Here is a 27,850-nt window from a genome sequence, read left to right as displayed (position 1 = left end):
AGTTTTGCGACGCAATAGACGGCCTTAGTCTGCAGATTCCATATCAGAATGCAACGTACGGTTACGACTACGGAGGTCCGCCCAGCTACGCGAGGGTGCCGAACACGGATTGGTGGAGTAGGTCAAGTTGCTGACTTGGGAGTCACTTGCGCACAGTTTCGCTAATGATATGATGATTAGCCGGACACCGATGGGCTACACGGAGTCCCCCGATTTGGCGCGATCCCATCATTAGGATGTGACCATGGATGCGAGGCTGGGCGTGAATCTCCGGAGACATTATGTCCCAGCAACACGGCGTTGGTCAATAGCATACCAAGATACTTGAACGAGAAGATGTTCGGGCTTGCTCACGTGACTCTGGTTGGAATATGATTGCGTTCTTTAGCGTTGGACCTTTAGCGATTCGTATGTGTCGTGGCACGGTCAAGGATCTGCAGCTCTATCGAAAGCTTACTGGCCTAGTATGGATACCAGACACTGCAGACAACAAGTATTGTTCACTACGCTATGGGTTCGGTGGCACAGCATGCCCGTCGAGTCAGAACTCCTTTTGTCTCCGACGTATTTCGGCGCAAACTTGTACCACGAGGAGCAAGGCTCACCCATCCGCGGCTGACCGACGCAGACACTGTAGCCGCGGAATACTAGCCGTCGTGCTTAGACCGCGACCTCTGCTCGATCAAATAGTATCGATTAACCGCCACAAACAGCTGAGTCCTGCCTCGTTGAACGTTGCTAGTCACTGCTGCAAAAAGTCAGCATTTGCTCGTCCCTCAGTCACGGAATCGAGACTTCATTTACTGCTACTAAGCATGACTGGCGTCACGTTAACAACAGGCTCTCTGATGGCAAGCCTCAATGTTTAGCTCCCATCACGACTTCAATAGCTCCGCTAACGCAAGCATAAGATATGGTGCATTACTCCGATACAAGGCCACGAAAACAATACATATAAGCATACCATAGACTACCACGCCCCTTACCTTTACGGCGAACGCCGCTCGTCCCTCTACCCAGGCGATGTCTTCCCGGGCAGCCCCTACGAGCACTGGCACGGAAGTGGCGGACCAAGCTATGGCGGGCACTACGAATACGACCGCTCGGTACACGTGGTCGCGCTTTCAGCAATGCCATTCACTCTGGCATGGGGCGACAAGCAAGGATGTACAATTCGAGTGCGTATCCCACCTTCCGTACACTCTCTCGTGCTGACCTAGGGGCAAGGACAATCTCGGTCTGCAGATCCTGCAGGAGGATCTTGCTGCTCCGCGTAAGTATGGAATGAGTTACGGCGGGCCGCCAATGAAGGAGAGGTGGGAAGAGCGCTGGGGTAAGTCCTGCGCCAGTCGCTCCGATCGTGGGGAATGAGTTGTGTGATTAAGATGTGTAGATGACTACCGACTGCCGCGAGGAGCCCGCTTCTGTGGGTAATGTGTGGGCCAGATCCATACACGGGGATTAACTCACTTACAAGCAGCAAGGCCTGACAGGCTCAAAGGTATTGTCACGGCTGACAGGAGTATGTAGGACCTAACTTGCGACTGCAGATTCCGAGCCGGGGTTTTGACGTACGGTGCCAACTATGGAGGCCATTGGGGATATGATTACAAAGATAGGCACATTTTCGGGGACTACGGTATGTTGACACCGCTCATGACGGCGGGCATTGCGGTGTTTCGATGCTGACAACAGCATATGCCTTGTAGATAGTTACCGAATGCAATGGTCTGGCAGTCCTCCGCCATGGCAAGGAGACTGGTACTGAAGGAAGTCGACAGTCGTGCCGCCAGGTTCAAGTGCCAACCCTCGGCAGGTTCTCAATTGACGTGGCAATCTGAGGAGCAAAGGGCATTCACTTCAAGCATCCAGTTTCTATTGACAGGCTGCGGGAAGAGGACGACATGCCATCTGCGACATGCCAGCGGCACTGGCCAAGTGGACGTTGACAGTAAGCGTTATGATCTAAGCTTGCAGGCGCCGGCTAGTAACCTTTACAACCAGTCTGGACACCAAGCTTGCTAGCATCATATTGCCCTCAGTAGCTAGGCCTCGTAGCCAGCGCAACAATACTGAACTCCACATTACCCTCAGCAGCTTCAACGAACCTTCTGATACCGGCCTGCAAAGCCTTGGGGCTGAGAACGTCTTCATCTTCGTCAAGCGCACCGCGGTCGATCGGACCGCTCCACGCTCCCTCAAGCTCGTACTGATGCCCGTCCTTGCCCTTTACGAAGCTGATAAAATGGTATCCATTCGGTTCGGCCGCAAGTGGGGCTACTGAGTCACCTTTGAAAGCGACCGACATGTGAGCTTTTTCGAGGTCATCGGAACGGTAGAGTACGTCAGCGCGCGGAAGTGGTTTGAGCGGCACGGCCTCGGTGAGAAGCTCGTCAAGCAATGACTTGCTTTGGATGAAACGCTTGGCTGGGCCGTTGCTAACGCTGTGAAGCAGCGCTATCAGTCCGCATGCGTGGCCGATGGTTTGCTTGAACCATATGACGGGTTCTCGGTCGCCACAGCCCTCGTAGGTGAGTTCTTTCGTTCCGCTTTCCATTGCACGGACGCGATGGTAGACGTCTGCCGGCGAGATGAAGATAAGGGCGTGGGCAGGCCGCGGTATGAGCGCGAGCAGGTCTTGATCGTCAATTGAGTACACATCGTAAAAGCCAAGCTCCGGCGAGACACCCAGTTTGTGGACCAATTCGGTGAATACCTCTGGGTTGTTCTCGAGCGGCACAAAGGTCTTCTTGCCGTTCGGGTCAATGTACACGCCGCGCTCATTGCGAGACATCGGATCAACTGGTTGAACGACGCCCGAGTGCTAACTGAACGGTAGCTGATCACCCCAACCTTGAGGACCTGGCATGTGTGCAGGGGTTCACATGTCTGCTGACGATGGCCTGTATCTTGAACGTCGCTGCGTGAACACGCGTGATTAGACGCCTAGCCGCAAGTGTGCCTCAGGCTCCTTGCGAGGCATCTCGCAGCCATGGCAGGAAGCGTTCCCATTCCATCTACCCGAACAGGGAATGTCGGCATAGCGAAAGTAGGGAAACCCCATAGGGTTGGTCGGAGAGGCCTGGTTATCGGTAATTCACCATCCCTATGCTGATGCTCTCGTTTTCGATAATGGTGACTGTTGTGAAGCCGAGGCACAGGCACGCGCCCCTCACTGCACCCATCTCGGTCAATGTTTAGCCACCGGGCTGAGATGCCTTCATGCTGTTCTGTTGACCAGCTCCCTTACTGGAAATAGATCACAGTAACTCAGTTGAAAGCAGTGAGCTGAACACGAAGATGACCTCCGAAGCTTTCAGCCTCTCGCCTACAACGGCAAATCCACCGCAGCGATCAACGATCCTAATCACAGGCGGCGCATCCGGTATTGGTCTGGCAACAGCACTCTTCCTGCACGAGCCTTGCTTCAATAACAACGTTGTCTGTCTTGACCGCGCTTCTTCTCCTCCGCCTGTCAAAGGGCTCAAGGACTCTCCGCGGTTTCTCTACGTGCAGTGCGATGTGACGAACTGGCGGTCACAGCGAGATGGTTTCGCCCAAGCTGCGCAGCACTTTGGCCGTCTTGACTGCGTCTTCGTGAACGCGGGCGTCGCCGAGATGGGTGAGCAGATCTTTACCGATCACCGCGACAGCGACGGCGGGCTCAAGGAGCCGGACCGGCGAACCATTGACATCGACATCCGCGCCGTAGGCGATAGCTTAAAGCTCGCAGTGTACCATCTGCGAAACGACTCCGGTGCGGAGGGTAGCCAGAGAGGATCTGGCAAAGGCCATGGCGGCAGTATCGTGATGACAGCGAGTTTGGCCGGCTATCTTGCGTCCGCAGGCGCGCCTTTGTACTCTGCTGCAAAGCATGGCGTGGTCGGCTACTTGCGAGCGCTCAAAGGTGACTGCGCCAAGGTCGGCATTGCCCTCTCGGTTATTGCTCCAGGTATCACACTGACACCCATCGTGCTTGGCCGGGAAGACGGCCAGAGCATCGAAGATTGGGGCAAGGAAATGGCCGGTCGCGGCGTGCCTATCAACAATGCTGAGACCATCGCGCTAACGGTAGCCCACCTTATGGGCCTCGGCATGAAGGCGAACGGCAGCGGGTACCTTATACAGTCCAACAGAATCCAGGAGATTGAGGGTGGCATTGCCAAGAGCAGAGCGCAGTGGATGGGCAAGGAGATGCTGGACCTGTTCCGCGGCGGCCGCGACGCACCCTTGTTCCCGAATAAGCTTTAGCATCAGACTGTAATGTCACCACCAAACCCAACAGGCCTGCGGCGGGGTTGCCCTTCTTTCGCAGGCTTGTAGGGCGTAATGGCCATGACCTGATATAACCGGCCCATGCCTTGCGGTCCGCGATCAACGAGCCGTTTCCAGCCGCTCTCGATTCGCTTTACCAATTCCGTGAGCTCAGCCTTATCTTGACCCGTACTTCCGCCACGCTCTCGGTCTACAGCTTGCTTGACGAGCTGCGCCGCCCGCTCTTCGATCCCCATGGCTGTGAGGAAACGGCCCTGTTCTACCGGGCCGTGGACTTCGACTCCCGGAGACGCGTTGATGGCGGATTCAGCAAGGGCGAGGAAGTCAACATCAGCCGAGACATCCGTGGTACCTGGCGAAAGGAAAGGTGAGACGCGTCGGTGCTGTTTAATGCCGCGCAGCGAGTTGGCCGGGATTGTTGAAGCAGGGCCGTAGTCGATGATCAACGCTGCACCGGAAGGTTCGCGTTTGAGAAAGGCTTCCTCACTTGGCGCAGAAGACACCGTACGAGCCGTCACCGGTGTGACTGCTGAGCCCTTGGTGGCTTCCTGCGGGTTAAGGCCACCGAGTCGGATGGCGAAGTCGCGAGCATAAGCCTGGCTTTCTGGACTGATTTCAATGGTGGCGCCGTCAATATCCTTCAGCGCCCGATAACGGGCGGATGTCTCAGGCAGGTACATTGAATGCGGCGTCCCTGCCCTAGACTTCGTAAGCTCGAACTCCGGCTCATCCTCTTTCAATCGATGCGGTGGCTTTGGTGAGACGACAAGCTCACGCCATTGATTACCCTGCGATTTCCCACTCGCGCTCCGTCGTGGTACCGCTTCGCTTGCCTTATTCGGCATTGACAGCTCATAGTACTTCGCTCGAACGTCCAAGATGGAGCGCTGTAGTTGCTTTGCGACTTCTTCCCAGTTTAAACCTTGATCTACCCGTAACTGAGCCAACCTTGCAATCTCGTCTTTTGTCCAGCCAGGCGAAGAGGCTGTGGAGTCGACCTGACCCAGAGCTGTGGATTGCGATTGTGCGGCATTGTCAGCTTGTTGTGGGTTTGGTAGCACAGACTGAAACACGTGTATTGGTAAAGCATCAAAGAACTCATGCGCAATGATGAAAGGGGCCTTGTCGGTAGTTCGCGGCACGAAACGTATGTCCTCCGTCCAGATGATCCTGAGGTCTTTGGAGTGTTTGCTTGTACTTTCGAACCCGAGATCGTTCCTAAGTAGCGGTGTATCTCCGCAAAGGAGCTTGTGCTGTGCTAGTCGAAGGTTCTGGCTCGCTTCCACCAAGTACACTGCCTCGATGGCTTTCGCTAAAGGCGGGAAATTGCGTACTGTCTATTTCGAAATCAGCACGCCACATGATGATGCGTATGAGGGAACGTACTCTCAGCACGTCATCCATGAGTGTTCCTCTTCCTGGACCCATCTCCATGAGACAGACGCCTTCAGTCTTTCTGCCCTGAGCGATCCATTCTGCCACGATCCACACCCCGATCAATTCTCCGAAGATCTGGCTAATTTCTGGGGATGTAACGAAGTCGCCTTTCGATCCGAATTGGTCGCTATCTGAGAGTGCGGTTGAGGTGTAGTAGCCGCCCAGATCAGAAGTTAGACATTGGCGCATGTAGGAGGCTACGGGTATTGGTCCGGTTGTCTGATAATCTCCTCAATATTCTCTCTAGTTCATGCCCCCTTTCATACATACTGTAACGGCCTCAGCCAGCTGTTTGGCCAGTGGTGTTGACCACCGGTGGCCGCCTTCTCCTGCGTCCGTCGAATTCCATGTTGCGCCGGAAGCTCTGCAGTGCGATAATCGTATTACCCGGGTGCTTCGTGAATATAATCCGGCTGACCGAGGTACGCAGCTTCTCATCATCAACTACCGAGCCCTCTCTAACTCCAGCATGAGATGTGACAATGGTGAATGAGTGAGAGTTGCGTGATTGAAGATGCGCTAGCAGCTTGGATTCGCGTCACCCCGAATTCTTCCACCTCCGCTCGTCTCCGCACGACTTGACCACAACTCATGGAGAAATGGCATCTCGATGGGCAAGTGCAGCGGACGATGCAGTGGAGGATGCCCGACGCAAGGCGGAGAAGGAGGAGAAGAAGCGATTGAAGGCAGAGAAGCAGCGCAAAGCGGAAGAAGTGAAACGAGCAGCAGAGGCATCCTCGACGGAGACGAATGGTCGGCGACATGATTACGAAGACACAGAGCGACCAGCCAAGCGCCGACGACTGTCATACAGCGGAGACGAGCAGGGCAATGCCACTGAGGAGAGCGAGCGGCATCTCTTGTGTTTCCAACCACCATCATGGCAGCACAGTCGGTCTATCGAGCGGTTCGACATGTTGAATGCCATCGAAGAAGGCAGCTACGGTTTTGTGTCACGTGCACGCGAAGAGTCCACTGGTGAGATCGTCGCTATCAAGAAGCTCAAGCTTGATGCTGTTCGAGACGGTGGCTTTCCAGTAACTGCGCTGCGGGAGATTCAGTGTCTGAACGCGGCCAAGCATCGGCATGTTGTAAACCTCCGCGAGGTAGTGTCTGGAGAGGGCGAAACGCGAAACGACATCTTCCTGGTCATGGAGTTTCTCGAGCATGACCTGAAGACGCTGCAGGAAGACATGGACGAACCGTTTCTACCGTCAGAAATCAAAACCCTACTACTTCAGCTCGGAAGTGCGGTGGAGTTTCTGCATGACCACTGGATTCTCCATCGTGACCTGAAGACCAGCAACATCCTCATGAACAACCGAGGAGAAATCAAGATAGCCGATTTCGGCATGGCACGCTTCGTCGGTGACCCACCGCCTACTAACCTTACCCAGCTTGTCGTTACGCTCTGGTATCGCTCGCCGGAGCTGTTGCTCGGAGCCAAGGAGTATGACCGTAGTGTCGACATGTGGAGTTTAGGCTGCATCTTCGGCGAGCTGCTTACGAAGCAGCCCTTACTGCAAGGGAAGAACGAAGTCGATCAATTGAGCAAGGTGAGTCGGTCCTCCAGCCCGTTCCACGGCTGGGAAGGTCAGATACGCTGTTCGTACCCTCCCATTGACGAGCGCACAGATCTTCGAGCTCTGCGGCATCCCGAGTGAAGACACCTGGCCTGGCTTTAAGCGCTTACCGAATGCTCGTACTCTCCGACTGCCTCCGGCGTCGAAGACCGCACAGGGCAGCATCGTTCGCTCCAAGTTCGCAACGCTGACGAACGCTGGTGTTAAGTTGCTCGATAGCTTACTGTCACTGGATCCGGTGAAGCGACCAAGCGCCAATGCGATGCTTGAGCACCCTTACTTCCGCGAGGATCCAAGACCAAAGCCCACAGCTGTGTTCCCTACGTTTCCATCCAAGGCGGGCCAGGAGAAGCGGCGACGGCATGCTAGTCCGAATGCGCCTGCTCGTGCAGCGGCGCCGGGTTTGCAAGGTGATGTTGATTTCAGCTCGATTTTCAAAGGACGGGAGGAAGAAGAGAAGGGAGGTGGTTTTCACCTAAAGCTCGTATGATCATTAATACTAGCACTGCAAGTCACCCGCAAACTGTGCGTGCATTTATCACCAGAAGCTAAAGCCCCATGGCACTCCATCTGTGGAATCGGATGTTTAGACTGGTACGACACAATACATCTCACCAGAAATGGCCGGCCGGAGCAACGTGCAAAAGGTGCCATTGGGGAGCAAACCTGAAAGGTTGAATGACATGTCGTGCTGTACTCTGAATAACATTGTTCGGCGATCCTACCATTGGTTATCCAGGATCATTGAGATCACGCCTCCTCTTCGTCACTGGCGAACATGTCCTCAGCACGCATCCTCTTAGGACGCGATGGCTTTGGAGCGTTCGGAGCAGCAGGCTCGGGTTTTGCAAGATCTTCGGCACTGGAGTCGCCGACCCCATTAGGCCTTCCTTCAGTGGCCTTAAAAGCGGCGACGTGCGTCTCTTCGGCCGTGTGCTTGTCGGTGACATTTTCCGTCGGCGCCTGGCCAGCATCGCTCATAGCTATATCGCTCGGATCTTCATTCAGTGTACTATTTCCAGTCCACTCTGGCTGCCGCAGCCCACCAAGACTGACAGATTCTGGAGACGCATTCCCTGCCAGCCCGGGATGGTTAACCCGCTTGAACTTCGCCGTCAACTTTGCCTCCTCCGCCTTCTTCTCCTCGACCTTCCGAGCTTCCTCCTCAGCCCGCCTCTCCTCCTCCGTCAGCGGCGGCTCGAAGAAGCTCTTCTTGAACTCCTGATGCACGTCGCTGCTGAACACACTCCACCCTTCCCAAATTCCAAACACTACACCAACCTTGCGCTTCCATTGCTCCGCCCTCATCTTACCCCAGCCAAGATCCTTCTCCATCCTACCAAGGTGGACAAATGTCTTTTGTGCCTTGAAACCTGCCTCGAAGAGTTGACGGTACTTCCACGCGTTCCTTGCGCCTGCCGTGGAAGACGCGGAAAGTATGTCTGAGATAGCGTAGAGCGCGATGAGCTTCGAAGTCGATGGGTCTTCGTCGCGTTTATTCCCGGTGTCCCTCTGCGGTGGCGTGCCGAATCCCAGAGACGGTAGCTCTGCGTCTGGCTCGTACTCGTCTTCCTCATCCGGCACATCATCCTCATCCTCGTACTTTGCCGCCAGGGTAGCAGAGAACGGCTTGGTAATGTTAAGCAGCAGTATGTCGACAATCTCCTCCGCGCCAGTGCCAGCGTGATTGATGGCAAAGTTAGTGATGCGAGCTATGTCTCCTTTTCGAAGTCGAGCGTTGCTGGTCGGCAGTCGCGACAGTAGATGCACCAGTCTCGCTCGCTTGAGCGGTGTAAGATGTTGCTTGTCCTTCGCTTCAAGTGGATCGACTACGTCCCTGTTATCGTTGAACCGACGCGCTGCGCCTTCGTCATCACTTTCCTCATCGCTTGATACATAGTCAATGTCGGTCACAACGTCCGCTAAGCTGGCAAGATCCATGAATGGCAATTGACCGTCTGGTGGACTCCACTCAACGATCACGTCATCGTGAACACGTTCTAAGCCTTTAGCACGCTTCTTGCGGTCGGTCGGGTCCTCGCGTCCCCAAAGGAGGTAGCGGTAATATATCCCAGCCGGACTTCTTGAGTCGTACAAGAATGCGAAGCGCTCATCGTTCTGAACCTCTGGCTTTGCCATAAGCAACGCTTCAAGCTTCATTCCCCGTAATGGTGTCGGTTCGGTAGCTAGCTTCTCGACTAAGATGTGGATAGCGCGCACGGTCTCGATGTCGATCGGTGTGTGTACGCTGACCAGAGCCTCGGGCTGCTTCGGCATGTCATACCAGTCGCGCGCAGGTGAGTCATATGATTCGGGTGGTGCGAATCCTCTATGGTCTTGCGGTGGCGGAGCATTACGCATCGTTGAACGCGCATGCTGCTGCTTTGGCTTCTCTGCACCAAACGGTTCTGATGAAATCGATACACCAGCTGCAGTCATGCTGGGATGCAGCGCAGCGGAAGACAGATGCCTGGAAATTGCGAGGTAGAAGCCGCAGCCAAGGTACTTGTTCCTGAGTGCTGAGACTGCACTGTCGATCTGCGGCGTCGTAGTATCCCTCGCCAGCTGTACGAGCGCGGAGAGCGATCGCTTAGCAGGGAGGCCAGGTCCAGCTGGCGGCTGAAACTGAACGTCATGCACTTCTAGATACCCTTTCAGCAGATTATCCACCCGCTCTCTAGTCGTATCTGGAGGTAGCTGGGCGAGCTGGACGGTCTGTCTCGGAACGGATGACTCTTCACGGTCGTCGTCACGATCCTCGCGATCTCTATAGGGGGACTGTTCCTCTCTGCCCCGGTGGCGAAGGTACGATGCAGACTGCTGCTCACGTCTGGCCTCCTGAGCCTCGCGCATCTCGTCCAATGCGCGTTTCCGTTTCATACTTGGAGGAGGCATTCCAGACGTCCATTCGGAGGTTCGCGGACCACTTCTCGGTCCCGAGGGGAATGGAGCGTGGCCACGGCCGTGCTCGCCATAACCCAATCCTGAGCCCCTGGGTCCAGAGGGTGGGGCACTACTTGGGTAGTCATCTTCTTCATCGGCGAACGAGTCCTGGAAGGCTCTCAGCGCCGCCGCGTTTTCTTCTTCGGCTTTCTGTCGCTTGGCTTCTGCGGCCTGTCTCTCCTTTTCGTAGGTAGACAGCTTCTTTGGAGCCTGGAGTTTGTTGCTCACGTCCGGGAACTCCTTGAGGCTTTCTTCGCTCGCCATGCTTCAGCTTGCTGTGTTAGATGTTGGAGTCCTGCAGTACGGGATGCAGTATAGATACAGTATGTAGAGATGGCGGCCAATGAGAGCGCGATGCGCTCCGTCCGCGCTACTGAACACTAGTAAAGGTTTGCTGACTTATCAGCCTCGGCTCATCAATGTCGATGCCAGCCACAGCGAACACTCGGGATCGATTGTTTCCACCTGACCATAATCCGCAAAGAGCGCTGAGCATATCGAACGGTATTCAGTCAGGAACATGGCCATCCGTGAAGAGCTAATCGAGGGGGCGGTGACATGTGAGCCGCCCGCAACATCTCCTCCAGCGATTGAGCTAACCGCGCCTGTAGTCCTCCAAGACCCCTCAGTATCAACGGCGCCCATTGAACAGAAGATCGCCTTTCTCCGCTCCAAGAATCTCACCCAAGAGGAGATCGATGCTTCACTCGCCCGGACCAGCCAAGTTTCCGCGACATCGACCTCACAGCCTCCGCCCTCAGCATACAACACCCAACAATACCGGCCTCAGTATGGCTACCAACAACCACCGTCTTACTGGAACCAACCACCTCCTGAACTTCCCCGGCGGGACTGGCGTGACTGGTTCATCATGGCGACGGTTGTCGGCGGGGCAGGCTACGCGATGTACTGGACCGCCAAACGCTACGTCTACCCGCTGATAGCTCCTCCGACTCCACCACAACTAGAGGCAGACAAGGCTTCCATCGATACTGCATTTGACAAAGCCTTCGCACTCCTCGATCAGCTGGCGACCGACACGCAAGCACTAAAAGACTCCGAAAAGTCACGCACGGAACGCCTAGATCAAGCCTTGAGTGAGGTGGAGGCTGTGCTAAGCAAAATGAAGGAGGCGAACGAGGCGCGTGAGTTGGAAGCAAGGAGTATGGCTCGCGAACTGCTGGAAGTCAAGGATCAGATTCCCAAGGCTATCGAGCGGGAGAAGAAGGGCACGGAGGAAAAGTTGGAGAGCTTGGTCGGCGAGATGAGGAGCCTGAAGACGCTGGTTGCGAACCGCATGCAGCAGCCTAGCACGCAGCACCAAAGTTATAGCGGGCTCTCACGAGGCCAGCAGAGACCGAGTTCAGGTGTCAATGGTGTGGATGGCTCCTCTTCATCGCCAGCACCGGAGACGAATGGGCATGCGGACGGTGCCAACTCTTCGGACGGTGAGAAAGCGAATGCAGCCTCACCTTCTACACTGCCGGATAGATCGGGCACTAACAGTCCGTTTGGGCGCATGCTGGGCGGTGGGAAGGCGCAGATTCCGGCGTGGCAGTTGGCGGCGAAGAAGAGGAATGAGGAGGCAAAAGCCGAAAGCGGTGCTGAGACGCCGCATGAAGCAACCGTGGAAGAAGTTGCTGCAAGCTCGTAGGATCACAGCTGGTGAGAACGGAGCTACGCAGACCGTACACAAGGTCCGACGTCCTCGACCGCGGCTCCCCGAGAAGCGTCTAATATTGGTCTAGCACTAGGACCATATCCCAAGCTGTCCTTCGATCAGGATCCGTCTCACGCGTGCAACGCGGGTACTCCCAAGAGTTGACGTCGCAAAGCGGCGAATAGAGTGCAGTTGGTGGAACACGAAGGTGCAGGTAAATGGAGCGTTCCAATGGCGAAAACTCAACCGAAAGCACGCAACCAGCTCACGCAGATAAGCTTGCCACACGTACGAGTCAGGGAGTAAGCTCAGCTGTCTCCCAGCCCTTGGCGAGCTCAGTAGAAGCTTGTTGTGTCAGCAGAAGATGGGAATCACCCGTGGATTCTTGGATCACTAAACCCGCATTCGTACTTGGTCACGGCTAGATCGGCTTGCTGAAGCTTCGTCTAAAGGTCTCGGCATTCGGTACATATAACCACGACACAAGCACAGCTTACCGGATCAGCGTTGTGCAGCGAACACCTGCACCCCGCACATCAATACAGCTTTAGAATCCTGAACGCCACTCGCTTGATGCATGGAAGATCGGCATCGTACCATGCAGATGGTGCAAATGGCGTGCTTGTCAGCTCTATGTAAACCTGTGAAACATTGGTATTGTCTTATCGACCTGCCATCACGGTTTCCCAGGCACAGTTCTTTGTTGCGCTCCATCCTCGAATGGCGAGTATGGCGAGACAAGCTGATACCACGGATATAGCTCCCGCGGTCGACAACAACAAGAACGAAAAGGCCACCGCTGCCATCGCCCAGGATGCCGTTCCAGCGACTGTCGGCGGCGACGCCCAAACTGCCGCCCGCACCCAAACCCACATGTCCCTACGCACCGCCCTCCGTACCTACCCTAAAGCCGCGCTTTGGTCCATCCTCTTCTCCAGCACCATTGTCATGCTCGCATACGACACCATCCTGCTCTCCAGTTTCTACGCTTACCCTTCCTTCCAGCAGAAGTACGGTCATTGCACGACTAACGCCAAGGGTGTGACAAAGTGCCAGGTCCCCGCCAAATGGCAGTCAGGACTTTCCAATGGCTCGAACATTGGTGGCATAATTGGATTGTTGATCAATGGTATTCTTGCTGATCGCTTTGGGCATAAGGTTGTCATGCTTGGGGCCTTGGGCAGTATCGTGGCGTTTATCTTTGTTCCATTCTACGCGCCAAATTTGGCTGTGCTTGTCATTGGTGAGGTACGTATCGAAGCTCGCTCAGTGGTTCCCTCAACGGCATGTTGATGGTGCTTTTAGATCCTCTGTGGTATTCCATGGGGTATGTTTCAGGGCCTGACGACGGCGTATGCGTCCGAGGTGGCTCCTGTCGCACTGCGCCATTACCTGACTTCGTACATCAACATCTGCTGGGTGTTTGGACACTTCCTAGGCGCTGGTGTACTCCGCGCTCTACTTTATCGTAAAGACAAGTGGGGCTATAAGATCCCATTTGCGATCCAATGGGTGTGGCCGGTGCCGCTGTTTTTGGGAATTCTACTCGCGCCGCAAAGTCCTTGGTACGAGGGATACTGCAACCGCTGAGCGCACGTTGGCGACTGACTCTCTGTAGGTGGCTGATCCGCAAGAAGCGCCTCGAAGACGCCAAAGCCTCGCTTCGCAGGCTGACCACCCAGCCGACGGAAGCTCAGCTGCAAGACACGCTTGAGCTCATGGTCCGCACGAACGAGATTGAGCAAGAGCTCAAGACCGGCACATCGTACCTCGACTGCTTTCGGGGCGTAGACCTGCGCCGCACTGAGATCGTGATCATGGCGTACATCATTCAGTATCTGCATGGCAATGGATTGGCTGGTTATAGCACATACTTCTTCGAACAAGCTGGCCTGTCCGCGACAAACGCTTTCGACTTGACCATGGGCCAGTATGCCATCGGCTTCTGTGGCACAGTGTGTTCGTGGTTTCTGATGGCAAGGTTCGGTCGACGGACGCTATACCTCACCGGCATGGTACTTTCGATTATCCTTTTGTTCACGATTGGTTTCTTGGCCCTGGCGCCGCCGAAGGACAAAGGTGCCAACTGGGCTACTGGGGCTCTACTTTTAGTGTTCTTCAGCATACACTCAACCTTTATCGGGCCAGTGCTCTACGCTATTGTAGGGGAGATGCCGTCAACCCGCCTGCGTCAGAAGAGCATCGTCATTGCCGCAAGTGCTTGGAGCGTGATGGGGATCATCAACTCGGCGCTAACGCCGTACATGCTAAATCCAACGGCATGGAACTGGCGCGGCAAAGCAGGCTTCTTTTGGGGTTGCTTCTGCATTCTGTCGCTAATCTGGACCTTTTTCAGATTGCCCGAGGTAAGTACATATAGGCCCGCCATCCGTCCCACAGTTCCATTGTACTGACTTGTTCCCACAGGCTAAAGGGCGCACTTATGCGGAGCTTGATGTACTGTTTGGCAACCGTGTCAGTGCGCGCAAGTTCAAGACAACTATTGTTAGTATACCAACGGCCAGCGTCAAGGAGGTCGAGGAGATTGAGGAGTCGCACGAGTTATGATGTGGTAAGAGCAAATACTACAACAAGTTGTCTCCAGCAACATAACAATCAGGTGGCGACTCGTGACTACCTGACGTCGGTGTCGCCGAGTGTCCCTCGTCCACGTGCACTTTAGCCTTCCTGTGGTCCACGACAGTCACCGGGAGACTCGTGCCGAGGTACGAATGTGGAGTTGCTGCTTGTGTCTGGCGGGACATTAACCTTTGACGTCTGATAGTCCATGTTCGCCGGCTCGTGCCGTGGAACTTGGACAGTACATGAATCAGTGACACTGGCGATCTGGAAGCGATGAAGCGGTATCATTGCGAAGCCACAGGTTGCACAGCGTCTTCCAGCAGCCTGGCTACAGGTTCGCGCTATTTAGTCTCACGCTCGAGCATTGTTTCCCAGCGTGCAAGGCGTTCTGCTCTTCCCGACCTGCAATGTCAATGTCTAGGAATCTTTTTTCAGCACAGCTTGCAACGTTCGAAAGCTACCACGCCTACGGTTGCTGATTGCGCCAGTGTTGCGAAACATGCCGAAGCTACTGCGGGCAATCAGGGGAGGTTTGACCTGCATCGGAGGCTAGCAAAGGGGAAGCAGTTCCGATGATGGTGGATCAGCTCTGCTTTGAGAGATTGAGACGATCATGCTATGCTGTACCGTTGAGTTCCAGAGTCATCGCGAGTACTTCTACTCGACCGACGCACCTCAATTACCCGAGGAATACTGCATCTTTGTGGAGACTGACGAGGCTGGAAACCAGCAGCATTGCGCAGATTGTTCGACGAAAAACAACCCAGCGCTTCGGCCCGGAAGCCGACGCTTCTTTGTGCCCCCACAAAGAGCGCAGCACGGAAGAGGCAGATAGGGTTCCCTCGGTCCAGAGCCAGCACTATTCCAACCAGCTCCACCGCGCACTACGCACTGCGCACTACGCACTAACCACCGAGGTGAACGGAGCAACGGTCAAGGGCCCGAGTACGGTGCAGGAGCCTTCACCCTTCACTATCTATCCACTGCTCGACTCCTGTCTGCTTTGCGATTGCGATCAGCCTTTGCGATGGGATGAAGCTGCCCGAGGAAGCCTCTTACTGCAGCACCCGGGCTTGAATGGTCATCATATCTCGTGGACACCTCTAGCGCATACCATCTTCAGTATCCATAGAAGAGATATCGAGCAGGAGCGCGAAGTAGATACACTTCATCTGCAGATAGGAAAGGGCGCTGCGCGGGGCCAACCTGATCTCAATGGCTGTCGTTGGGCATCCCATGAGCCGCAGCCCGTTTCAAGGCGACTCCCACGGTATCAATGGGACGCATATCAAGAGTATACCGATCTTGCCGTCCACAATCGCACCCTCCAGCAGTGGGACGGAGGCAATGGACGTCTCGAAGCCAGAACAGTCCGCTCCGACCGCGAACATGGCGCCACCTGTACTCGGCAGCCCGATCGTAGAGCGGCCCTCCGACACGTTTGCATCACCTCAAGTCGATCAGCATACATCTTCTACTCTACCGGTTGGCGCTGTCGCCGCAGCCCACCAGCCTAAAGTGGTGCAGACTGCTTTCATTCACAAGCTCTACAAGTACGTCGCAGTGCCCATACCAACAATAATCATATTGACAACATGCTAGTATGCTGGAGGATCAGACCATACAACACCTCATATCATGGTCAAATACGAATGAGAGCTTCGTTATGTCGCCATCCTCGGAATTCTCGAAAGTCTTAGCGTATGTCGATCAAATTCTCCTCCACGTGCCAACACATGGCGATGGCGTGCTGATGCAGGTCATTAGTCAGTACTTCAAGCATACAAACATATCATCGTTCGTCAGACAGCTGAACATGTACGGGTTTCACAAAGGTACTCTTTCCGCCCCTGCCAAGCACGCTCTCGGTAGCTAACTGTCCCCACAGTGAGCGATGTCTTCCATACCGGCGCCCCAGATGCTCCTCTATGGGAGTTCAAGCATGGTGCTGGTAACTTCAAGCGAGGCGATCTGGTCGGATTGCGTGAGATCAAACGAAGAGCGTCGAGGCATGCCCTCATTCATCGCGAATCGTTTTCCGCCAACCCGCCTAAAGTTCCGCAGCTGCCACTACCACCACAGCACCCTGGACCGCCCATGGAGCCCATGCCGGACCCGGTCGAAGCGCGCTTGAACATGCTTGAGTGGAATACACAAGACCTGTATGCCAGGCTTACTCGAACCGAAGAGGCATATACTGCCGTGGCCACCAAGTGTGAGGTCCTTCTGGAAGGCCTCACCAAGTGTCACCAATGGAACCAGGAGCTTTCCTCACAGTTGCTCTCATTAGTGCCAGACCCGGACAACCCTGTTCACCGCGACGTCAGCGCCATGCGGCAAGACATCATGCGGCAAGTCGATCAGCTTCGCAACATGGAGGATCCACACGACGCTGGCTTTACCAGCAAGCAATCTTACTTCCATAACACCGCTATGCCGATCGAGCCAACAATGTCAATGTCGCCACGGCAGCGGCCGTTCGACGACTCACGAAGACCATCGCTTCAGGCCTTCGGTCGCCCAAACTCATTCCGAACACCGATTCCGCCCCATCTACAGATCTCTCCTCGTCGCTATGGCTCGATTGGTAACAACGGTGGTGCTTACTCACCTACCTCGACCCGGCCAAACTATCCACTGCCGCCGCCGCCTCCACCACCGCAGCCGCAGCAGCAGCAGCCTCATCCGTTGTCAAACATGACTTCACCACCAGGTAGCCTTCTGCGTCGTCACACATCAGCTGACATCCGCGTACACGGTTGGCCGGGTGGTCAAAACCCGTCGCAGTATAATCAGGGCAACTCGCCTTACGCATCGGGGCAGTCGTCGGCGCAATGGCCTTCGTCTCCGAAAGTAGCACCGCAGCCGGGAGACCAACAGCTGCAGGATGCCCTCGCTCAATATGAGCTTCCGAGAGCGTCAAACACCGGTTCAAGGCAGCCGTCACCACCGCCATCACAAGATTCGGGTGTGCCATCCTTCAGTAGCAGCTTTGGCCACTACGCCAATAGCAACGATGCAGGGTGGCAACTGCCAGGTCCTCGCTACCCCTTCAAGAGTCTTGAGGCACCTGGGGGCCCGAGCAGGCGCAGCAGTATGGCGAGCAACGTGCATTCGCTGCTCAACCCTGCAGACACAGCTGAGCGGGATGACGAAGATGAGGGTCCTGATGAGCGGAAGAGGAAACGACTTCTATGATGAACGGACCGTACGATGTAGGTCTTGTGAGACATGGAAGTGATTCACGATATACTCTTCTTGAATATACTGTTCATGTAGATCATACGCTTGAGCTTGGAGAAATCTTGACGGCACAGTCTGTGTCATTCGTTACGTCTGCATGTTTCCATTTCGAGAACGTTTCTATGTCTGAATTTAACCTCAGCTGCTGCCGTACCTGATGATGTTGATACGAGCTCGGGCACCTGCATGCTTTACTTTGAAAGCTTTGAGCTTCCCATCCATCTCGACGTCTGAGTACTCTCCACACTACATCCTTCTTCCGACGAGCGAATTGACTCAATCCCATATGAAATGAGTGCACTTGACTTGCAGGAAGTCCATGACTTCCTTATTGGCATCGCCGCGAAAGCCGGCGATATGATCACCTCGGCGAACCCAACTGCAGCGGGCTCCGGCACGAAAAAGAACTCTGCCGACCTCGTCACCGAGACCGACCAGGCAGTAGAGAAGATGGTTAGCGCGAGCTTGAGGCAGCGGTTCCCAGCCTTTGAGTGTGCTTCCTCCCGTAGCGGCAAGAATTGAAACCGTAGACTGACCGCTTTACAGCTTCATGGGTGAGGAAACCTACAAGCCTGGCGACAGATTGACAGACAAGCCAACATTCATCGTGGACCCAATCGATGGTACAACAAACTTCTTCCATGGACACCCTTATCTGTGTGTCTCGCTTGGTTTGGCCGTCAATCAGGAGCCGGTGGTTGGCGTTATTTACAACCCTTTCACCAGGACTCTTTACAGCGGGATCAAAGGCAAAGGGTCTTTCTTGACCGACGCTCTACATGACCATGTCCGGCTGCCACTCAAGGAGCCCGAGCCGATGAAGGACTTGAGCCACTGTTTAGTGACGGTCGAATGGGGTAGTGACCGCGATGGCAACGACTACGACGTCAAGGTCGCCACTTTCCGCAAGCTCTGTGCCAGTAAGGAAACTAATGGGGCCATGGTTCATGGCATTCGCAGCTTAGGGAGTGCGGAGCTAAACCTGTGTGCAGTTGCAGCGGGGCACCTGGATGTGTATTGGGAGACTGGGTGCTGGGCGTGGGATGTCTGTGCGGGATGGGTCATCTTGGAGGAAGCGGGCGGGAAGATGGTTGGCGCGCACCAGGGCGATTGGGAGCCGAAAGTGGACCAGCGTCGGTATATGGCTGTGCGTGCTGGTGAGGGCCAGAAGGCCATTATAGAAGAGTTCTGGGGTTGCGTGGAAGGGAGGATTGAGGTTGGCTACGATGCGGTGACATGAGCGTACATAGACAACCTGTTATAGAGATAGAGCATCGAAAGTCTTTCTTCTCATGCCTCACAAACACTTCTCCCGTTTCTGCCAGATGTCGAGCCTGCGTGACTGACACGACTCGCGGCATTCGGGCAGCTAGTTGAGGAGATTTAGAAAAGCAAAAAACCATGCAGGACAAACTCCCTTTCACAGCCTACTCATTTCCCGATCGCTTCAGGATTTTACTAGAATCTTACGCGCACTTTGCCCGTTACCCTCCACCGAAGTGAAGCGAGCTATGCGGACCCTTTTTGAAGGTCTTTAACTGCTAACCTGAAGACGGAGTCAAGACTATTTGTAGCCGATTCAGTTGGTTTGATTAGCAGATCGCTCTTTGCAATCTAAACATATAGGAACAAAAAGCCTTGCCGGAGTTCCGCCGAGTTTACTGGTGCTCCAGCGCAAGACTCGATTTACCTGGCGCTTGACAAAGTGACATCGTGCAACAGTGGCAAAGTGTGCGCGTCGTGTGGTCCCGGGAGCGGCATGATCTCTTCCGGCGGGTATGGCAAGAAGGGCAGCATCAGCCAAACCTCTGTCGCGCAAGCTCCTTCAGCATCTGGACAGTCTTCTCCTCTTTAGCTCGATGCACCGCTAGACGCTCCTCCCTCTCCGCAGCGCGAGCACGCAGCACTTCCTCCTTTCTTATTTCCCGTTCGTTCTTCTGCCGCTCCATTGCCTTGAGCTTAGCTTTGTAGCTATCCAGACCAGCATCACCCATCAGCTCACCCTCTCCCACCTCCGCATCTCCACTCTCTTTGGCATCACGGAATGCGCGATTCGCTGCAGCAGTCTCTCGTTTCCGCTCGATCTGTCTTTCCTTCGAGCCAGGCTGTGCGCGCGGTGCGAGCTCTTTGAGCCGCTCTTTCTGGGCTTTGCGCTCTTGCTGTCGCTCGTTTCGGCGGTCGGTAGCAAGCAATTGCAGATCTTCTTTTACCATCTCTTGTCTCACTTGTAAGTCTTGGAGAGTCGGCACGGCTGGACCTACGGTGTGGCTCAAGCCTGACGGTGGCGCCGGGCCAAGGTCGTCCTCAGCGTCTCCCTCCTCATCTTCACCGGGAGCTCCGTTCACCGGCGGCTCATACGTATTTTGAGTATGGGTTGAGCCTGTTGAATGAAAGAGGCTTGTCCCGGACGCAGCATACCGAGCGTCCGCCCTTCTCTTCGCCTCCGGATCATACCATCCCTTTGAAAGCTCACCGCGATTCCATTTGCCCAGGAAACTTTTCCACCGTCCCTTCAATTCATATTCGTCAAGCCTCTCAATGTCAATACGCTTGTTAATATCGAGGTACTCGGCGAACAATGCCGTGTACGCTGAGAGGTCACGCTTGTGCAGTAGGTGCACACCGAACGGCAGACGGATGTCGTCCGCTGGCGGGCTGCGGTGGTGCTTTGAATGGCGGTATGGCGACCGCGAGCGACGACGCTTCACATCATGATCGTCACGAGGCGACCGTGATCGCTTTGGGAAGGGTCTACGATGTTGTCCGTCGTCTGTAGTCCTCATTATTGGTCGGAAGTGGAGATGGAAGCTGTGGAGTTGGGCGGAGATATCCGTGCGTTTGCGGTCGAAAAGTGAACACTCGATCGATGGACCGCAGTATGAACTTAAGAGCATTCAAACATTCCTACGAGTGAGGGCAAGCTTACTCGCAATCTAGTTGATGAAGGAAGTAAACGAACGAGACCAAGACGCCAACCCCCACCAGCCAACAGTCCACTTAAGTTCATGCTCCGGATAGACTTGGCTTCCTTCATATCGAACAAGCCACTGCAGTCACCTTCCACTTGTGTCCCGGGAGCGAATCGATAGTGCTGTCGAAATCGTTCGGCTCATTGAGGGAATCGCTGATGGCTGCGTCCTGCGTCCATTCTCACGGCCTATGGATGCCACCGCGGCCAGTCATGCTCAACCGTAGGGTCCGAATCGTTTGCTGTGCGGTAACCTTGGTCTGGTCATGGCCGACGATAGCTATCGAGACTGGACGCGTCCGTTTGTTTGAGTCTGAACTCCGGATCGCTGCAGGGCAGACGACTTGCGCAGGCGTCTTGTGGGCTCGGTCTGTGTGGTTGACTTGCGGAATGCTCGTGCTTGACGCTCTCCGTTGCCTCGGATTCGGCCAGTTGGGCATGAAACTGTGCCAACCATTGCGCGGCTTCGCTGTTTTGTTTTGCCATAGTGCTGCGTTTCTGCATGACGAGATGACTTCCAGACGTAGGCAAACTTTAAGAAAGTAGTTGCTGAAATATTCTTATATCCGCACAATAGGAACAACCACACTTACCGTCTGATGCAGCTTGTTGCTGTTATATTGCTGGGAGCGGCCATGGAGGATAAAAATGCCTCATATTCGTGCGAATGCGTGTTGCCATCATAACCAGGATGGTATACAAAGTTGAGCTACTAATTGAGGCATTTGCAGCAACCTTCGTGTCGTAGAGCACGTTGGCTAAAGACTCGTTAGTCTCTGACGACAAGAGCAACCTAGAGTACCAGTTGGAGCTCACAAGGGCAATGCAGAGCTCCCAGCCGTCTGCGCGTGATCAAGAAGCGGAAAAGCGCGCAACAGGCCCACAATGGCAACATAGGTGAAGCTTTTCCGGTAGCTAAGAGTTGTATGAGTGGTGGTCCTCGTTCTTGCTACGCTATTCTGACAGCCACAATTCGTGGGGCCGAGGGGTAGGTTCTTCGGTTGTCGGTGAATCTATGCGTCCTTGGAAACGCTCCCGTGGCGGCGGTCAAGTGAGCCATTTTCACGCGTGCGTATGGCCGCCAATGGCTCCTAGCTTCTGCACTTTCAAGCACAGCCCAGCGCGAATATCGGTTGCATGCCTATACGTGAGGCATTTCGAGCTTGTGGATAACGCAAGAGCAGGGAACCAGCGTAGGTAATGTTCAAGTCCTTACTTACCTCATGAATGCAGCCGCCGGATAGCGCCATGGCGGGTTAGCGCAGCGCTCCCTCTCTCATTGGACGCCAAGCGAGCTCCTGCCACGATGATCGAGAGCATGACGCTTCACAAACCCAAGCCTAGTAGTACTGCTAGTGTTTGTTTAAAGACTTGCATTGTCCACCTGACTGTCGACTGAATCGCCCGACGCAATCGTTATTGTGCCACGTACAACGCTGCCAACTCTTCTTCTGTTATACCGTTACTAAGAACAACGAAAGGTAAGCTCGACAGTTTACCCAGTTCTTGCTCTTATCGGCTGGGCTGGGCTGCAGGGACACGGTACATGTACTGGATGCTGCACCAATGCTGGCCGGGCAAAAGCTGCCGAGGGGTCGAGGAGCAAGCAATGTCGAGCGTAGCAGTAGTGTCCTGCATACGAGCTCACGTTACACCGCTCTCACATCTTTCCATCCTCCCACCACAGTGCCATACAATCATTTGGCCTGCGCTTGCTTAGGCAAGACAGCTACCACCAATCATTCGTAGACCGACCACCTACACAAGACTAACCCTCACAGTAGTTTCCACTTGATCATCTTCATTGACTGATCAACGTACCGCGATGTCTACTCCTCTCGTACCACCACGTCCGAGCCGCAGTCATGCCGGCACAACGGCCGTGAAGCAAGACACACCTCAGATCCCACCTCGCCCGGTCCGCAAGAGCGACCCTTCTCCCGATCGCGACTTTCGCTCGCCGCTCAACTACCTGCCGGGCTCCAATGGCGGCCGCTGGCAGCCACCACATGGTGCTTCCACAGGGCATGACCCCGTCCGCCGTCCGTCCAGCGTAGCAATCCCTTCCGAGGTGGGAGAGGAGGGAATCGAGTACACCAGCTACGATCAACTGCCAGCGGAAGCCAAGGCTACCCAGGCGGCGCCTGCAGCTTCAGAGCAGACCCGAAATGTATCAGCAGACCTGCCCATCCACCAGCCCAAGGCTTCGGTCCCGCACTCGACTGCCAAGAGCCGCATCCAGGGAGTCACGCGTACTGACTCGACGCAGGCCGCAGCGGCGGGCATCGGCAAGGCTCAGCCGGACGATGACGTGCACAAAGGCCCATCCGACACCGGTGCACCGATCAGTCGCGTGACCAGTAGGACGTACGACGACCATCTCAGGAGAGTGCCGTCGACCGAGCCGCAATCACTGCGGCCCCGAGGAAGCTTCAGTCGTCCAGGTTCAAGCTTTCAGAATGGTACTCCGCGGCCACCAAGTGTGCACAGCCAGGACGTTCGCGATGGTATCCCTGAGATTGGGCAGCAGATTCCGCTGTACAAGAACGCAGGTGATGTGCAAGCACCTTCACCGGCTCCGACGCAGTCACAGTTCACGCCCGGTATTGGCTTTTTCAATGACGGCTCGACACGGTCACACCACCGCAAGAGAAGCTCCAGGCAAGAGTTCGGGCCACCTGGCAGCTACGGCTTGCATCACGGTGCCGAGCCGCACGACCAGTTCGAGAGAGATTGGGTCCTCAAGCATCCGGAGGAGGCGGCGAAGGAGGGATATCATCCGTACCTACTGAGACCGGAGACAGCATTGAGCAGCGAACAGCTCAACCGGATTGTTTCCGAGAACCAGGATGTTGGCATGGGTAAGTATCCTCCAGAACTTTGTACTTTGACCCACTAACGTAATTGTCAGGCACCTCTCCAGGCATGGTTGGCACACCGTCGCAAGACATTGCATTCGAAGCTACTGACCAATTTGCCTTCCGTATCAACACACCGAAAGCTTCCCCTGCCCCACTTACAGAGGCCAGCAAGCGTCTTTCCGGTGACCGTCCAGCACCTACCGAGTCTCCACTTCGCAAGTCCAGTTTTCCGTTCCATGAGACGAAACACATGCGCAATGACAAGGCGATCGAAAGCGAAGATGACGAAGTCATTCATGTGGACCCGCCACTGCGGAGAGGCAGCAAAGTCACCGGAGGAGGTGCAATGGACAACACTTTCGACCTTGGCCCGACTGGTGGCAACACCGATGAGCAAGGCGGGTGGATCGACGAGGAAGGGCGCGGCATTCCGATATTGGCTTCTGACGAGGTCATCAAGCGTCCAAGCAGCGCATTCCTGGAACCTGCTGTGGAAGCGTCGCCGGCTGATCGCGACTACGATAGTGACGACATGCCTCCTAGCCGTAGAAGCAGCTTGAAGCCGCTGAGTCGTCCATCGAGCCGACCGAGCAGTATGCATGGATACCACGGCGGTCCACTACATCGCTTCATCTCTCACGAAGAGCACCATGGCTCCGGCATGGGCACCCCACTTGAGGAGATCGAAGAGTACGAACCTTTGTTCCCGGAAGAAGAAGATGGAGAGCGTCAGCCCAAGCGCCAGTTCCGACAGCGACCTGGCCTGGCACAGCACCACTTCCCATCCCAGGACATCTGGGAGGACACGCCGAGCTCTCTGCAATACTCCACCACCGTACAGACTCCTGAGCCACCAGCCGAAAAGATCGCGGCAAGCGGCGGCGCGCCCGGCAAGGTCTTCGAGACGCCGGAGCAGGAAGAAGCGCGCAAAACGAAGAATCCAGCAGGCATGCTCGACGACAGCAAAACCTTTGCCAAGCCACACTTCAAGCCTGGCGTGCTAGAAGAGCAACATTCGGAGAGGCCTGGTGTCCGTCGCTTCCCCAGCCGTGACATCTGGGAAGATACGCCCGACTCGATGCGGCTTGTCACCACCGTCAGCTCGCCACAGATGGAAGAAGTCAGGAGCCCGCCGGAAGACCGACCAACGACTTCGGCTTTGCCGTCTCGGCAGGATGAGGCTGAGGCAAGAAGCACGACCGGCCTGACCCAGCTTATGCGCCCAGGCCTACCGGCTCGGCCGGAGCGTAAGAGTAAGCTGGCGGAAGAGATCAAGCCTGCCATGGACGATGAACGCTCGAAAGAAGTACCTGACCTTGGCACCAATGAAGAGCAAATGCCCGACCGTACCAAGCCGACGATACCTGACAGGCCCAAGCCGACTGTGCCTGCCCGTCCAGCGCGTGCTGCACACGCCGACCAAGCGGAAGGCGAAGCGACAACGAGAGAGGCGCCCACTGATGAAGCCGCGCCGCCGGCATCAGCGCAGAAAGCGAAGCCAGCTGTACCCGCCAGACCGGCAGGAAGCAAGATTGCTGCGATGCAAGGTGCTTTCATGAACGACCTCAATAATCGGCTGAAGCTTGGCCCGCAAGGACCTTCACCCAAAGCCCAAGAGCCTGAGCCGGAGGCTGAATCTGATGCGCCCAAGGAGCCATTGAGTGATGCCAGGAAGGGCAGAGCTAAGGGTCCCGCACGACGCAAGCCCGCCGGCGCTGCAACGGATGCGTCAGGGTTCTCGTTCTCAACACCTACGGTGCTTTGGCAGATCGACGAAAGCGATGAGCTCCACGTCACTGCCATGGAGACTGCAGAGGCCGATATGGAGCCTAATGCAGAGCTCGAGAAGCAGATGTCGGCTAATGAAGCGGCCAACACCCGGGAGCCGACTATGCTGAGTAAGTCAGAGAGCATGAGCAACCAGACCACGGACGTGAATCCGCGCGATGTTCTTGCCGCTGTAGGCGCTCAACCGCTTATAGAAGATACATCGGCTGTGGCGGATGCTCCGGAGGAGCCTACGATGAAGTCGACCGGGGTGCAGACTGGACAGAAGGATTTGTCTATCACGAGTCCGACGGGTGAGACGAGCAAGATGACTGCGTTCCTTGGCGGTGCTCCGCAGGAAGGTAATGTCGTGGTGAAGCATGAGAGCTGAGGCATGGTAGCAGTATCGGATACAGTATGCATAATGCATTTCGCCACAAGCATAGGCGGGCCTTAGTGGCGTCGGTTCCAGGCGTTAGGGGGATACACATTAAGGTCTCAAGATGAGGAGGGTGTTGAGACAGTAACCACTGTCTGTGAAGCCTGTCAACTTCTTCGTACATGCGTTCAGTCCAACCGATCGATCATATGCTGCGCGAAGGATCCCTGCTCGCCTCAACTTCTGGCCATCTAAAGAGTGACTTCAAGGGCAGCTTACTCCGCCGCTCTTCTCAAAACAGCAACTGCATGAACCTGCCACTCGCTACTGAAGATCTACCGCCATGACTTCAGTTGTCGGAAGTGAGAATGCACGCTTGTATGCGCCGCGCGACTGATACGGTCGCAACGGTGACCTTAGTACGGCAAGCACGACCAGAAGTATGCTCCTCGTGGAAGCTGCGTTGATGGGAACGTGCCTTCCTTGTGGTAAGACGCGGTCTATCTCGATCACCGCACCCCTTAGCTTTTACGTAGCTTTTACGATCTCTCTTCCTTGTGTCAATGCCTTAAGCGACTAGCTGAAGCCATCAGGAAAGGAACCTGAAGGCTGTCTCGTTCTTCGCCAACGTCCAAAAAGGCTCTAGCAGTCAGCTAGCATGCAACCACTCACGGCAGCGATACTGCTCGTCCTGACCGGCTCCGCTTCTGGCGAGTCCAATGTTACCGCCACCAGCTTTAGCTCGATCTCGACAGTGAAGCCACTTTCCCTCGTCAGCAGCGGTTTGGGGACAATCACACTGGTAGCGGCGAACTCTACAATTAATCCGGCACCTACTCTACCCACTGATGGAGCTCAGAACTCCCTTCAAGCGAACTCAACAGTCTCATTCACGACCTTGACGCTTGCGGGAGCCGTGACTGTGGCCTCGCTTTCCGATGCGGCAGCTACGCCAACCTGTAGATTCACCGCTCTGCCCGGAGCCTTCAGTCTTCTCACGTCACGCGGTGAAAACGTTGTAATCAGCGACAGCGACAACACGCTCACAGCAACAGGCGACCCGACAGCCTACACGTTCTACATCAACTCTACCTGCGCCGGAAGCATCTGCGATCTCAACCAGCTCGCATACAGCGCAGCATTTCCCGCAGACATTGAGAGGCTCAATAAACTGGCTTGGGTCCGTCCCGGTGGCGGTCCCATCACCTTCTTCGGCGTCGACTTTGCGACAAACGGCTCCATCGGCTGGGAGCGCGTCCTTCTTGACTTCAGTCATTCGGCTTGTGCTGCATTACCGCGGGCGTGGCTGGATCATGACATGAGCGTCCTCGAGCAATGCAGTGCCGAGATATTCATGGCTTACCAAAGAAACGCTAACTGCACAATAGTCGGCCTCAGCGTTGACAACGCTGTGAGTGGGTGAGGGACGGGTACTATTGCTGGCGGAGGACGGTCATTTCAGTTGGATTCTGCAGCAAAGACGCAAATACGGACGCGACCCAAGGTAGAGTCGCTCTACATCCGCCTGCAATCCATCAAAAGCTCCTGGACCGCCTCTTGTCCCTCGCACCTTGCTTTATAGCAGCCCACGAAGCCTCAAACTCCTCAAGAGCGGCGTCCTCCTGCAGCGCCGCAGCTTCTGCGACTCTGTACGCAATGTCGACTTCTGCACGTAGTTGCTTCTGATGCGCACGTAAGCGGTTAGAACACGCTCCCACAATCAGTGTAGCACTAGTGAGAGCCGTACCTGTGAAGAATTTCCACTTGCGACCTTGTTCGCGGTTGCCACGGGCTCGAAGCTCCTTAGACGCGCTTGAAGCCTGCTTGCGGGCGTTATCGGAGCGCTGAAGATTAGCTTGTGCTTCAATGTAAAGGCGGTCTGTCTCTTGTCTGATGATATGCGCCTGCGCAAGGGCCGATTTCAGTTGCTGGTAGGTGGCTGACATAGTCAAGTATAGCATGCTACAATCTTGGTCAACGCAGAGGCCAGAGTGTACGGGTAGACTCAATCGATGCGAAAGCGGACGAGAAGACAAGCGCCCTGTTGCTTCGCACAAAGAAGCCTTTGCACCGTTGTGAGACCGTCAAAGAATCTCCCCAACTGAGCCACGCCAATAACTCCCCAACGTTCTGACAATGCTCAACACAAGT

At 55.3% G+C, this 27,850-nt stretch overlaps 16 protein-coding genes across 16 annotated transcripts; 9 read left to right on the top strand and 7 right to left on the bottom strand.

Moving 5' to 3' along the window:
- Positions 1 to 184: 184 nt before the first annotated feature.
- BAUCODRAFT_262924 (uncharacterized protein) lies at positions 185 to 895 on the top strand. The gene has a single exon (XM_007681934.1). It carries the CDS (start codon positions 372 to 374, stop codon positions 867 to 869), a length of 498 nt encoding a protein of 165 aa, XP_007680124.1. The 5' UTR covers positions 185 to 371; the 3' UTR covers positions 870 to 895.
- On the bottom strand, positions 896 to 1,264 carry BAUCODRAFT_262923 (uncharacterized protein). The gene has a single exon (XM_007681933.1). It carries the CDS (start codon positions 1,135 to 1,137, stop codon positions 922 to 924), a length of 216 nt encoding a protein of 71 aa, XP_007680123.1. The 5' UTR covers positions 1,138 to 1,264; the 3' UTR covers positions 896 to 921.
- Positions 1,265 to 2,031: 767 nt separating this feature from the next.
- BAUCODRAFT_262330 (uncharacterized protein) lies at positions 2,032 to 3,257 on the bottom strand. The gene has a single exon (XM_007681932.1). The coding sequence runs from the start codon at positions 2,792 to 2,794 to the stop codon at positions 2,039 to 2,041; it is 756 nt and encodes a 251-aa protein (XP_007680122.1). The 5' UTR covers positions 2,795 to 3,257; the 3' UTR covers positions 2,032 to 2,038.
- A 43-nt stretch (positions 3,258 to 3,300) lies between these two features.
- Positions 3,301 to 4,251, top strand: BAUCODRAFT_77406 (uncharacterized protein; the record flags this gene model as incomplete). The annotated part of the gene is made up of 2 exons (XM_007681777.1): positions 3,301 to 3,757; positions 3,791 to 4,251. 2 exons carry the CDS (start codon positions 3,301 to 3,303, stop codon positions 4,249 to 4,251), a joined length of 918 nt encoding a protein of 305 aa, XP_007679967.1.
- A 2-nt stretch (positions 4,252 to 4,253) lies between these two features.
- Positions 4,254 to 5,901, bottom strand: BAUCODRAFT_27137 (uncharacterized protein; the record flags this gene model as incomplete). Its single annotated transcript, XM_007681560.1, has 2 exons — positions 4,254 to 5,612; positions 5,662 to 5,901. 2 exons carry the CDS (start codon positions 5,899 to 5,901, stop codon positions 4,254 to 4,256), a joined length of 1,599 nt encoding a protein of 532 aa, XP_007679750.1.
- A 35-nt stretch (positions 5,902 to 5,936) lies between these two features.
- BAUCODRAFT_262181 (uncharacterized protein) lies at positions 5,937 to 7,915 on the top strand. Its single transcript, XM_007681931.1, has 2 exons — positions 5,937 to 7,268; positions 7,348 to 7,915. Exons 1-2 carry the CDS (start codon positions 6,312 to 6,314, stop codon positions 7,783 to 7,785), a joined length of 1,395 nt encoding a protein of 464 aa, XP_007680121.1. The 5' UTR covers positions 5,937 to 6,311; the 3' UTR covers positions 7,786 to 7,915.
- Positions 7,916 to 8,045: 130 nt separating this feature from the next.
- BAUCODRAFT_151203 (uncharacterized protein) lies at positions 8,046 to 10,502 on the bottom strand (the record flags this gene model as incomplete). Its single annotated transcript, XM_007681930.1, has 1 exon — positions 8,046 to 10,502. One exon carries the CDS (start codon positions 10,500 to 10,502, stop codon positions 8,046 to 8,048), a length of 2,457 nt encoding a protein of 818 aa, XP_007680120.1.
- A 167-nt stretch (positions 10,503 to 10,669) lies between these two features.
- On the top strand, positions 10,670 to 12,321 carry BAUCODRAFT_37713 (uncharacterized protein). Its single transcript, XM_007681621.1, has 2 exons — positions 10,670 to 10,798; positions 10,850 to 12,321. Exons 1-2 carry the CDS (start codon positions 10,759 to 10,761, stop codon positions 11,890 to 11,892), a joined length of 1,083 nt encoding a protein of 360 aa, XP_007679811.1. The 5' UTR covers positions 10,670 to 10,758; the 3' UTR covers positions 11,893 to 12,321.
- Positions 12,322 to 13,195: 874 nt separating this feature from the next.
- Positions 13,196 to 14,479, top strand: BAUCODRAFT_37712 (uncharacterized protein). Its single transcript, XM_007681620.1, has 3 exons — positions 13,196 to 13,463; positions 13,517 to 14,264; positions 14,326 to 14,479. Exons 1-3 carry the CDS (start codon positions 13,228 to 13,230, stop codon positions 14,464 to 14,466), a joined length of 1,125 nt encoding a protein of 374 aa, XP_007679810.1. The 5' UTR covers positions 13,196 to 13,227; the 3' UTR covers positions 14,467 to 14,479.
- Positions 14,480 to 15,696: 1,217 nt separating this feature from the next.
- BAUCODRAFT_151200 (uncharacterized protein) lies at positions 15,697 to 17,679 on the top strand (the record flags this gene model as incomplete). Its single annotated transcript, XM_007681929.1, has 3 exons — positions 15,697 to 16,034; positions 16,084 to 16,316; positions 16,370 to 17,679. 3 exons carry the CDS (start codon positions 15,697 to 15,699, stop codon positions 17,677 to 17,679), a joined length of 1,881 nt encoding a protein of 626 aa, XP_007680119.1.
- Positions 17,680 to 17,896: 217 nt separating this feature from the next.
- BAUCODRAFT_114713 (uncharacterized protein) lies at positions 17,897 to 19,201 on the top strand. The gene is made up of 2 exons (XM_007681928.1): positions 17,897 to 18,215; positions 18,271 to 19,201. The coding sequence occupies exons 1-2, from the start codon at positions 18,016 to 18,018 to the stop codon at positions 18,962 to 18,964; spliced, it is 894 nt and encodes a 297-aa protein (XP_007680118.1). The 5' UTR covers positions 17,897 to 18,015; the 3' UTR covers positions 18,965 to 19,201.
- A 319-nt stretch (positions 19,202 to 19,520) lies between these two features.
- On the bottom strand, positions 19,521 to 20,507 carry BAUCODRAFT_142356 (uncharacterized protein; the record flags this gene model as incomplete). Its single annotated transcript, XM_007681927.1, has 2 exons — positions 19,521 to 19,992; positions 20,143 to 20,507. The coding sequence occupies 2 exons, from the start codon at positions 20,505 to 20,507 to the stop codon at positions 19,521 to 19,523; spliced, it is 837 nt and encodes a 278-aa protein (XP_007680117.1).
- A 194-nt stretch (positions 20,508 to 20,701) lies between these two features.
- On the bottom strand, positions 20,702 to 21,261 carry BAUCODRAFT_37707 (uncharacterized protein). Its single transcript, XM_007681619.1, has one exon. It carries the CDS (start codon positions 21,176 to 21,178, stop codon positions 20,957 to 20,959), a length of 222 nt encoding a protein of 73 aa, XP_007679809.1. The 5' UTR covers positions 21,179 to 21,261; the 3' UTR covers positions 20,702 to 20,956.
- Positions 21,262 to 22,026: 765 nt separating this feature from the next.
- BAUCODRAFT_96090 (uncharacterized protein) lies at positions 22,027 to 25,429 on the top strand (the record flags this gene model as incomplete). The annotated part of the gene is made up of 5 exons (XM_007681926.1): positions 22,027 to 22,173; positions 22,230 to 23,553; positions 23,604 to 23,851; positions 23,969 to 24,859; positions 24,908 to 25,429. Coding segments are annotated over exons 2-5 (2,697 nt in total), but the record flags the coding sequence as incomplete, so codon positions are not given.
- A 928-nt stretch (positions 25,430 to 26,357) lies between these two features.
- Positions 26,358 to 27,122, top strand: BAUCODRAFT_151196 (uncharacterized protein; the record flags this gene model as incomplete). Its single annotated transcript, XM_007681925.1, has 1 exon — positions 26,358 to 27,122. The coding sequence occupies one exon, from the start codon at positions 26,358 to 26,360 to the stop codon at positions 27,120 to 27,122; it is 765 nt and encodes a 254-aa protein (XP_007680115.1).
- Positions 27,123 to 27,178: 56 nt separating this feature from the next.
- On the bottom strand, positions 27,179 to 27,771 carry BAUCODRAFT_262194 (uncharacterized protein). The gene has a single exon (XM_007681924.1). It carries the CDS (start codon positions 27,658 to 27,660, stop codon positions 27,235 to 27,237), a length of 426 nt encoding a protein of 141 aa, XP_007680114.1. The 5' UTR covers positions 27,661 to 27,771; the 3' UTR covers positions 27,179 to 27,234.
- Positions 27,772 to 27,850: the final 79 nt, after the last annotated feature.

This window comes from Baudoinia panamericana (assembly GCF_000338955.1).
Source record: "Baudoinia panamericana UAMH 10762 unplaced genomic scaffold BAUCOscaffold_12, whole genome shotgun sequence".
NCBI lineage: Eukaryota > Fungi > Ascomycota > Dothideomycetes > Mycosphaerellales > Teratosphaeriaceae > Baudoinia > Baudoinia panamericana.
The sequence above is the reverse complement of the archived record's forward strand: the minus strand, read 5'-3'. Positions and strand labels throughout refer to the sequence as shown.